At 37.3% G+C, this 10,259-nt stretch overlaps 1 protein-coding gene across 1 annotated transcript; it reads left to right on the forward strand.

Moving 5' to 3' along the window:
• Nucleotides 1-3,340: 3,340 nt before the first annotated feature.
• On the forward strand, nucleotides 3,341-9,598 carry arl1 (ADP-ribosylation factor-like 1). The gene is made up of 6 exons (XM_062996264.1): nucleotides 3,341-3,574; nucleotides 5,508-5,645; nucleotides 5,835-5,916; nucleotides 7,497-7,608; nucleotides 7,690-7,868; nucleotides 8,986-9,598. Exons 1-6 carry the CDS (start codon nucleotides 3,571-3,573, stop codon nucleotides 9,014-9,016), a joined length of 546 nt encoding a protein of 181 aa, XP_062852334.1. The 5' UTR covers nucleotides 3,341-3,570; the 3' UTR covers nucleotides 9,017-9,598.
• Nucleotides 9,599-10,259: the final 661 nt, after the last annotated feature.

Here is a 10,259-nt window from a genome sequence, read left to right on the forward strand (position 1 = left end):
GAGTGCCTAAAGTGTAGGTGCATCTGCCACAAAAACAAAACTTTAATTAAATTAATAAATTAATTAATTAATTAATTAATATAAAAATAAATAATATAAATAAATTCTTGTGGGGAATGGGATTAAAATAGACTTAACGGAAGGTAATGCGCAGCAGCTGAGTAATCATAAGATTGCTGGTTCACGCCCCACCTAGGTTGCCATTGTTGGGCCCTTGAGCAAGGCCCTTAATCCTCAATTGTTTGGATTGTATATGCTCACATAGGAAGTTGCATTGGGATTGTAGAGGACAAGATGCACAATGTGGTGCAAAAGCGTTTTTTAAGACTTTAATTTATAATAATTGTATAATTATACTATTTTTTCATATTCCAGGATAATAATAAAACTCCACCTCTTTTTATGGTTTATAGAAGTGGAAGAATTTGTTCTTAAAAATGCATCTTACCATAAACCATAAGAGCATTTTAATAATAATCAAAGCTGTTCTGGGAACAAAAAGTGACCCTATTCCTTATTACCTCTCTGTACCCTCATATATATTCCGCCACCCAACTGTATAACCCCAGTGTACAATTGTTTTTATTTGAACTGGAAAATATAGAGCTGTCTCATCTGGTAATTTATGACCAGAAAATGTAGAAGTTGTACAGAATGTGAGTGGTACAGTAACTCCACTTCAAATGCAAAATGCAAGGCCCTTGAGTATGGCCCTGAACTCTCTTGGCTCCAAGGGCCCCGTACAATGGCTTCCAAACAAGTTGGGATATGCAGAAAAAAACATTTCATTAGATTGCACATGTGTATATTATATATGACAAATAAAGGAACATAAACCAAAAGTTTACAGTGGTTTACCTTCCAGAAGGGCGGCACGGTGGCTAAGTGGGTAGCACTGTCGCCTCACAGCAAGAAGGCCCTAGGTTCGATTCCCAGGTGGGGCGATCCGGGTCCTTTCTGTGTGAAGTTTGCATGTTCTCCCCGTGTCTGCGTATGTTTCCTCCCACAGTCCAAAGACATGCAAGTGAGGTAAATTGGAGACACTAAAATTGGCCATGACCGTGTTCGATATAACCTTGTGTGAACTAATGAATCTTGTGTAATGAGTAACTACCGTTCCTGTCATGAATGTAACCAAAGTGTAAAACATGACGTTAAAATCCTAATAAACAAACAAACAAATATTCCAGAAGCCGAATGTGGAGAGTACAGTAAAATTAGGGCAACTGAGCAGTTGCAGTACATAAATTTGCCACTTAGCGTCGCTGTTTTATACCTTACTTTTTTAATTTTGTTTTACATTTTTTATTTATAGAAAGCAAACTACATTTAACTCGAAAACACTCTTCTAAGGCGCACATAAATATTGGCATTTTAAATAATCAAGCATAATTTGATACTCAATGAGGCGGGGTCCGTGTACCTTTGGTAATTCGTTTTTCACTTTAAATCCCAAAGTTGAAAAACAAGAAAACGGGTCGTTTTTTGTTTTTCGTTTCAAAAACCAATACTGAAAAACGGGAAAACGGGGCGTTATTCGTGTTTCGTTTTAAGATCAAAAATCAAATAACAAATAAGCAGAAATTGAAAAACGGGTCGTATTTTAATTTTCCAAAATCAACATTTTTTATCAGTTCAACCAGAAATAAAAGTGCGAGCGCGTGCACGTGCTGAGGTGCGTGTACACGCTTCATATAAAGTGTAAATCAGGTACAAGTGTTGAGAAGACGGAGCTAAAAGTCATAATAACGTTACACCGCGTCCCCTGTTCTGACTTTTGTGTCTGCTGTACTTTTTCCTGCCCTTGTAATTCACACAAGAACTATTTCTCCTAAAAAAAATAGGGGGCTATTCTAAGAAAAAGAATGCTTTTTTATTATTATTATTATTACCGTATAGGACTCAATTCTGTAATACTGCTGATGAACAATACAATTGATGAACTGCTATAAAAACCGCTCTAATTCTAATTCTACTTCACACTAAAATTAAGACTTTATTAATGCAGACATCTGCTATACCCTATATGCTACAATGTATGCAGTGAAACAATTAGAGGTGCACAAACTAAATATAATAGTACAGTAGTGTGTGATTTAGAACACACTGCTTTGATTGCCGTTGTAAAATTCGAGCTCTGTCTTTTGGACAATTCAAACCTTTTGCTTACATTGTTATAAGTTGTGGTTTCCACCCACCTTTCAGCCAAAAGCACCCAACTGATTTCGGCAGCCCTTATGTAATACAAACACAAGTAAACAATCATTTGTCCATTTTTTAGTTTTTTTTGTAATACAGGCATAACTAATCGTACATGTCACATAGTGGTGGTAAATTCGGTTCATTTTATGGACTCGGGTTAGTCTGAGTCACTCAGTTATGTGATTCGGTTCACTTGAGTCACTTGTACTGACATCTTGATTGCGATTGATTTACTGCATGAAAATACATCCAAATATCACTTATCTTCCATGCACTCAGAGCCGGTGCCGATCAGAGGACTCATATAGGATCCGGGTTAATTGAGATCTCGGACTCGTGATTCCTGATTCAGTACGAAGATTCGAATCCTTAACCGAGGCGATTCAATATTTCTTGTTCTCGGCCAATAAACATCCAAAAATTAATAAAATTGCACGAACTAACTCTGCAGTAAACAAGGAGCAACAACAATCAAATATATTTCAAAAAGTTATTTGGCAATCAATAAGCAGAACGCTGATTAAAAAGAAGCATTAGATGTTGTAATAGTTTCACCGTGACATGTACGATTAGTTCTGCCTGTGAGTCTTATACGGTAATATAACAGGGGACGCGGTGTAACGTTATTATGACTTTTAGCTCCGTCTTCTCAACACTTGTACCTGATTTACACTTTATATGAAGCGTGTACACGCACATCAGCACGTGCACGCGCTCGCACTTTTATTTCTGGCTGAACTGATAAAAAATGTTGATTTTGGAAAATTAAAATACGAGCCGTTTTTCAATTTCTGCTTATTTGTTATTTGATTTTTTTATCTTAAAACGAATAACTTCCCGTTTTTCAATATTGGTTTTTGAAACGAAAAACGACCCGTTTTCTTGTTTTTCAACTTTTTTGATTTGAGATGAAAAACGAATAACCAAAGATACACGGACCGTTTAGCCATATGAGCAGTGTCATTTAAATGTTCAATTTCCCTCCGCCGTTGTTTATAAATTTAATTGAAATATTAAATTTATATGTTAAACGGTTACAGTAAAACGGAAAATTAAAATTAAATAGTGTTCGAGTTTAATATGAGTGTTTCCTTGGATACAGTAAAAAAATAATAAAACACTGAAGTCTGACACGGTGTTGGTAAGGAATCAACAAACATCGAGTTAAATGACCACGGAAACAGCAAAAGATCCGATTTATAAATCATGTGTGCAAAGCTCTACGTAGAAGAATTGATTTGTAAATCATTGAATCTGCTCTACTCCAAGCCAACCTACACTGACACGTCATTTCAAACTTCGAAGACGGAAACACTGGAGGCTGCTGCTGGAATCTGTTACTCATTGAAGCAGTGACAATTAAATACAATGGGTATGTTTTATTTGTATATCATTTATACAGAACTACTGATTTATTTAATGTTTTGTGGCGTTTTGTATCTAACAGGGTTTTATTGTCGCCTGTTAGAACGCTGATGCTAACCAGCATGTCAGCAACGCTAGCTGGCTTGTTAGCATTGGCTAATATTGCTATGTAAATTGTAGTTTACTGTTAGTTCTTAGCTATAAAGATTTAATAACGTCATAAAAAATAACCTTTAATTAATTACGGCAAATTGTACAATTTAATTGTTTTTATAAAGCTGGGTATTCATAGCTTCGTAGTTTCTTATGCTTGGTTGTATCCCAAATGAATATCTGTTAGAAATTAGGTGCACTACATTGTCATTTATTTACAGCAAACTTACTGCACATATATAGGTAATGTGGATTCATTTGGAACCTAACCAAATAGAGTTTGCAAATTGGACTTCACCGTGGATTGATATTAACATCGTGTCAATTATTGGAAAACAGTATGGCACAGTACATTTTCTATAGACTAAAAACTGTAAAAAAAAAATAATAATAATAATAAGTGATGTAAGTAATAATTATGTTTTTAAAGATAGTTAAAATAGGAGGAAACAGGTCATGACTACATGTCTGGCTTTGGTCGGTAGTGAGATTACTATTTGGAGAAAGTTTTTAAAGTATGGTGTATGTATGTAGTATGTATAATTAATAAAAGGAGGAAAACATTTATTATTTATTGTTTTATTGTAACTTTGGCCGGTAGTGAGATTACTATCTGGAGAAAGTCTTTGCAAAAGTTGGTACCAGACTGTTTGGAAACTGAGTGTGCCAACTGTGACAGGCTTTCCAATCCTCGACCAAATCAAAGCTAACCTTTCACTTGGAGAGCAGATAATCAAACTAAAGCTTATTTTGGACTTCTTATGAGTAGAGCCAAATTATTGGGATTATAAATAATTGTCTTAATAATTAAAATTATTAAGACAACTTTCCATAGCATTTTACCAACAAAGGTGAATAAAACATTCTGGAAAATTTACCACAGCAAATGACCACAGTCGTAATGTCCATTCCCAGGCACTATACTAATGAAATTTCACCATGACTAGTGTCTGCTAAATATAGAAAAACTAAATCAAATGGATTCTAACTGCAGCCTAATTTTTTTTATTGACTATCTTAATGGCTTTAATAAGATCAATCTTAGTGCTAGAGAGTCCCTACAGACCACAGTAACGTATGGTGTCGATGTACCATTTTGGTATTGTGCATTATTATCAGTGCATATGCAAACCCCCAAATCGATGGCAAAGTATTACATCAGATTTGACATATTTGATCCACAACTGTATTTTGTGATTTTAATGTGTTGTGATGTTCACTGACATAAAAATTGATTAAACACAGTACATGCCAGCACTATTGGTTTCATGTTAAGCAACCCATAACTGTCTTGTAGACTTATTTACTATGAGCACTGGATAAATGTTGGATATTTGAAAATGTTGCCATGTGGCAGTGGCATAAATAAGTTAATGCCCACTTTAGAAGTGTACAAATATCTAAAAGTGGTTATCAGTAAACTTAGGATTGGATCTACTTTTTTTGTAGTTGTTGTTCAAAGGGGCCACAGTGGCCACTGTCCTATCAAATAGAAGGATTAATGTTTACATTGGTTCCACCACTGCCAAGTTGCAACTGTTGGCCCTTATCCCTTATGAATGTAAACTGTCTCTGTTGTAAATGATTTTGGATTCCTGCATCTTCCAGAAGCCTATCTGTAAGCATAAACAAGTTAAGGGCTCAAGTTACGTTTTCTGTAGTTTATTAGTATAACATTTCAAGCTGCATGCCCTTGTAGCATTAGCTATGTGTTTTTAATATCTGTCTGTGTAGTATTTCCAACAAATCAACTGATCAAAGTCATTTTCTGGCTTCTTTCCCTACAGGTGGGTTCTTCTCCAGCTTGTTTTCCGGCCTCTTTGGCACAAGAGAGATGAGAATTCTTATCTTGGGTCTGGACGGTGCAGGAAAAACGACCATCCTCTACAGACTGCAAGTTGGAGAAGTCGTAACCACTATTCCCAGTATGTCATTGCAACAGACATTTTATTATAAACCACAAATCATAATACTGTTTTAGAAAGACCTTGAGTATAAATACACACATACACACATACACACACATGTTTGCAATACATTGTCTTCATTTGCACGACATTTTTACATACATACTTTTGTTTGCATAAGACTTACATTGCTTTCTTTGTTCACAGCAATCGGCTTCAACGTTGAAACTGTGACTTACAAAAACCTGAAGTTCCAAGTGTGGGATCTTGGAGGACAGACAAGTATCAGGTAAGAAGCTTTTGGGTGTTCAGTTTATTATAAAATAAGGCATTAAAGTCACAGGGATCCAGAAACGAAATAATCACAGACCAGTAACAGAAAGCAGCCTGCTTCTTTTTTTAGTAGACTTGTGCTTGTCACCACCGCTATGTACTGTATCTGTACTGTGTATCTACCTCAGAGAGTGGTTTGCCTTAGTCTTTATTCACATGGTTTACTCAGTTGTGCACCGAATGACAGAAAGTATGGTTCACATATTGGTTCTTGAATCATGTATTGGCTGCTTTTGTAATGCATCCAAAGACAACATACGAAAATCTTATGGACCGTTTGGCCAGTGTAGTCGGCCTGTCTTACCTGATCAGCCCAACCATAACCCCTTGGCTTGAAGAATGGTTTATGGGCTACACACACATCCGGCTGGCACAGTCTTGCTTACCAAATACCCAGTGACTGTATTTTTACAAATCAAATCAAAATATGTTGTATATTCTTTTTCCTCACTTGGCATTTAGTACCGCGTCCTGGCCGCCAACACACTTTTCTTTTGGTCCCACGTCTTAGCTTTTTTTAGGTCCCAGAAATATCCCTTGTATATATTGTAGTTCTTTTTATCTGCACTGTGTATTGTGTTTTGTTGTTCAGTATGTATTTGTATACAGCTAAAACTACTACAAAACATCCTTTATCTTTGCTTTGTGCTGCTTTTAAGAGAACCTTTCAAATTACAGAGTAGTATACCAAATATTGTGTCAGCATAAAAATGACACCATTGGTGATGTAAGAATGGTGCCTGTTCGTGTTTTAGCACATGCAAATTTGTGGCAAGTACTCCGGTTACCAGGTAATGTTTTACATAAGCTGATGTATGGCTAAGAATTCAGAATAGAAATAAATAAATAAATAATGCTGTCTACTTGGCTACTTAACTAATGACTTTACTGCCAAAATTCAATCAAAAAAGATTTTTCCCTGCGTGTTAATATACACATTTACTAAACATAAAACAGATAAATATGAGAGACAACATTTTGTTCTTTAATAAATCTGCATTTCAATAGATTTTGGTTTTAGGGGTCCTCAGGTGGTGCAGCAGTCTAATGCATTAGTCCACTAGTGCAGAGCTCTAGTGGCCAAGCACCCAACAGGCATTAATTGGCTGTGCCGGAGGGAGGCATAGGTCAGTTGGTCTTCATTGCCACTGTACAATTGATATCTGCTGTCTGCTCAAGCCATCTGCACTAGTGCTGGGGTATTTAAAAAGTTCATAGTGTGGCTTTCTGTGCATGGTGCTGTTCTGTGAGACTCCACCACGAACGATTAGGTACAACGATTAGATGGGTAAAATACATTTAAAAAGATACAAATAAAGCTGCCATGGATGTTCGAGATTAATTCTTAATATTGCAATGCAAGTGGAAATTTCAGTCAGCACACACACATTGACTAAAGTACTGTTGCATGTATGTTCCAGCCATACAGAATGCAGGAATGTTATTGTACTGGTATTTTATTTGCATTTTAAAGTTGGTATATACTGTAAGTTGGATTGATTTACATTTAACTTTGCACCATGTCTCTTTGTTCAGACCGTACTGGCGCTGCTACTACTCTAATACAGATGCTGTTATCTACGTTGTGGACAGCAGCGACCGTGACCGAATGGGTATCTCAAAGTCTGAGCTAGTGGCTATGTTGGAGGTAGGCTTAGGGGATGGTGTTTTGCTATAATTCATTTTCTATGCAGACATCGTTTGACGTTGTTGTTTTCTTTTTCTGAAGGAGGAAGAACTGAAGAAGGCCATCCTTGTGGTGTTTGCCAACAAGCAGGACATGGAGCAAGCCATGACGCCCACTGAGGTGGCCAACTCGCTGGGACTACCGGCACTCAAAGACAGAAAGTGGCAGATCTTTAAAACATCTGCCACCAAAGGAACAGGGCTGGATGAGGCCATGGAATGGTACGCATCTTTTGGGAAACATTAGTCTAAGTGAAATTTATACACATGATCAAAAGTAAAAACATGGATTTTGCCTTATACATTTCTGTTATAACATGCTTCTGCTAGGGGAACTGCCCTGTGAATTGCAGTTCTGTTTTTTTAAGGGGGGTACATTATTTTCCTGCTTGTCCAGTGTGCACAGTCCATTCTAACACTGATTTAAGTACAGTTCAACACCCTGAGCACTGAGCATATGCATTAGCGTGTGCACTGATGTCAAATTTGAGGTTCTGGTCAGGGAGAGCTACAGACCTGCACACTCCCCCTCTGACACTTCTGTTCACCAACCAGTGGCAGGTTTTCATGCACAGCATACGGAAGGTCAATTTACGCTCTATATATGAGTCCTCACCACTTGTGATGATCCAGTTCCAGGAACCGTATATTACAGCTGTAGCGATGAAAACCCCCTTTCTACCCTCCTCCCTCAGACACGGCCCATTGTGGCCAGGTCGGTAGCACTGTTGGGATTCAAACTTGAGAGTTCAAACACGGCCCTTTATTTGTGTTCTTAACTGAAATCATCTTTCAGCTGTTGAAAATTACTGTAACTGACCTTTTAAGCAACAGCAATGCTTGGGTGAGGGAGGGCATGCAGGTGGTGTTTGTGTCGCGAGAAGGATGCTGAGGATAGGGCAAAATGGAGGCAAATAATTCACAGTAGCGAACTGCTGTACTGGGAACAGCTGAAAGCAGCAACAGCAGTAATGTTTGAACAATGGCTTCTTTATTGATCACTGGTTAATCATTAACATGCGTTGTGTGTAATGTTATCTTTATTTTTTCCTAAAAATGATTCAGAAATGTTTCACCGTGCCTCTCTATAAAGCTAACATTCTGCTGACGTTCTATATAAATAACACTTATGTTGTCAGGGAGCATTTTAAAATACTAATGGCATCTTCATTATACTATTAATCTGATAATTTAGTCTCATCTTGAAATGGAATGTTGGCTACCAGCGTTTGTGTTCACATTTTAAATTGTTCATTCACCAAAGCCTGTTGTACAAATATGTGCATTTGATGTTTTCTTTTTTGCGTGTACTAAAGCTTTTGTTCCTTGTTCTCCGCAGGCTGGTGGAGTCCTTGAAGAGCCGACAGTAATTTCCACCCCACCCTGTAAATACTCCCTCTTCTGAGTTCCTGTTGAAAGACTGCACTTTGGACCAGTAACATCATGCCTTTGACATTTAAAAGCAGTTGCTTATTTCTGTTCTCTTTTTAAAAGAAGAAGCTGCATTAATAGATGGAGGCAGTATGACCCTAAAATCTGTCCAAATGCTCCCAGTTCAGATTACTTAAGGATATTCAAAGGAATAATTTCTAATAATTCAGGTTATACTGGTTTCAGACAGACCTGTTCTTCCTGTAAGGCAGTGTAACCTACTTCCTTGTCCGACAGTACCCCTGCCCTGCGTAGTACAACAAAGGTTGAGAACCCTGGTGTAATTCATATCCACTACATTTGTACCAAACAGTGAGCATGGCACGCACAGTGCCTTACAGTCACTTCTTTTACTTTTGAATACTACAACAGTCCTGCAGCTTTGATACATTATTTCACTTTGGTATTTTAGTGGGTTGTTATTTAATTGTGGTTTGTATGCAGTGGATTTGTCATTGCGTATTTATAGTCCAGCATGTACAGTGGCAATATTGTGAAATAAAGCTGATGTTGACAGAGTTCTATATGCATTGTTCTTTTACACCACACTGAAACTGAACTTCAGATTATTCCCATAATAGGACGCTATTTTTTTTAATTCACAGTAATGATCAGTAACGCTGTTTAGTGTCAAAGAGTCAGTAACCCTGTATAATCACAGTCATAACCTGTCCATCATGTTTCTCTTCACCCTCAAAGAGGGCACAAGATATTTTAAAAGTATGCATTTTAATTTTATCTACTCATAATTTGACAAACATCACAACTAATACAAATCAAAACAAATAAATCCCCCATACCTGCCTATTCAATTTGTGTTGTGTTGAAATGTAAAGTGTTAAAGAAGCTTCTTTGTCTCCTTAAAATTTTGCCACTTTACCTGTTGCTGGAAAAAATATTGCTGATTAGTGGTCCAGCTATAAATTTACAGAAGGCCAAGCAATAATAAATCAATTAGACATCAATTACAAATGACAGTAGAACTGGCCAATCATATATCGCCTCTAAATGGGCACGTGAGCATCGGAACTGGACCACGGAGCAATGGAAGAAGGTGGCCTGGTCTGATGAATCATGTTTTCTTTTACATCACGTGGATGGCCAGGGAACACATGGCACCAGTATGCACTATGGGAAGAAGGCAAGCTGGTGGAGGCAGTGTGATGCCTTTGGCAATGTTCT

This window comes from Trichomycterus rosablanca, chromosome 1 (genome assembly GCF_030014385.1).
Source record: "Trichomycterus rosablanca isolate fTriRos1 chromosome 1, fTriRos1.hap1, whole genome shotgun sequence".
Lineage (NCBI taxonomy): Eukaryota > Metazoa > Chordata > Actinopteri > Siluriformes > Trichomycteridae > Trichomycterus > Trichomycterus rosablanca.

Bases quoted from the DNA above. Each gene is read 5' to 3' on its own strand.
- arl1 (XM_062996264.1), top strand. The intron at 5,646-5,834 runs GTATGTCATTGC...CTTTGTTCACAG, and splicing joins AGTCGTAACCACTATTCCCA to CAATCGGCTTCAACGTTGAA. The intron at 5,917-7,496 runs GTAAGAAGCTTT...CTCTTTGTTCAG, and splicing joins GGAGGACAGACAAGTATCAG to ACCGTACTGGCGCTGCTACT.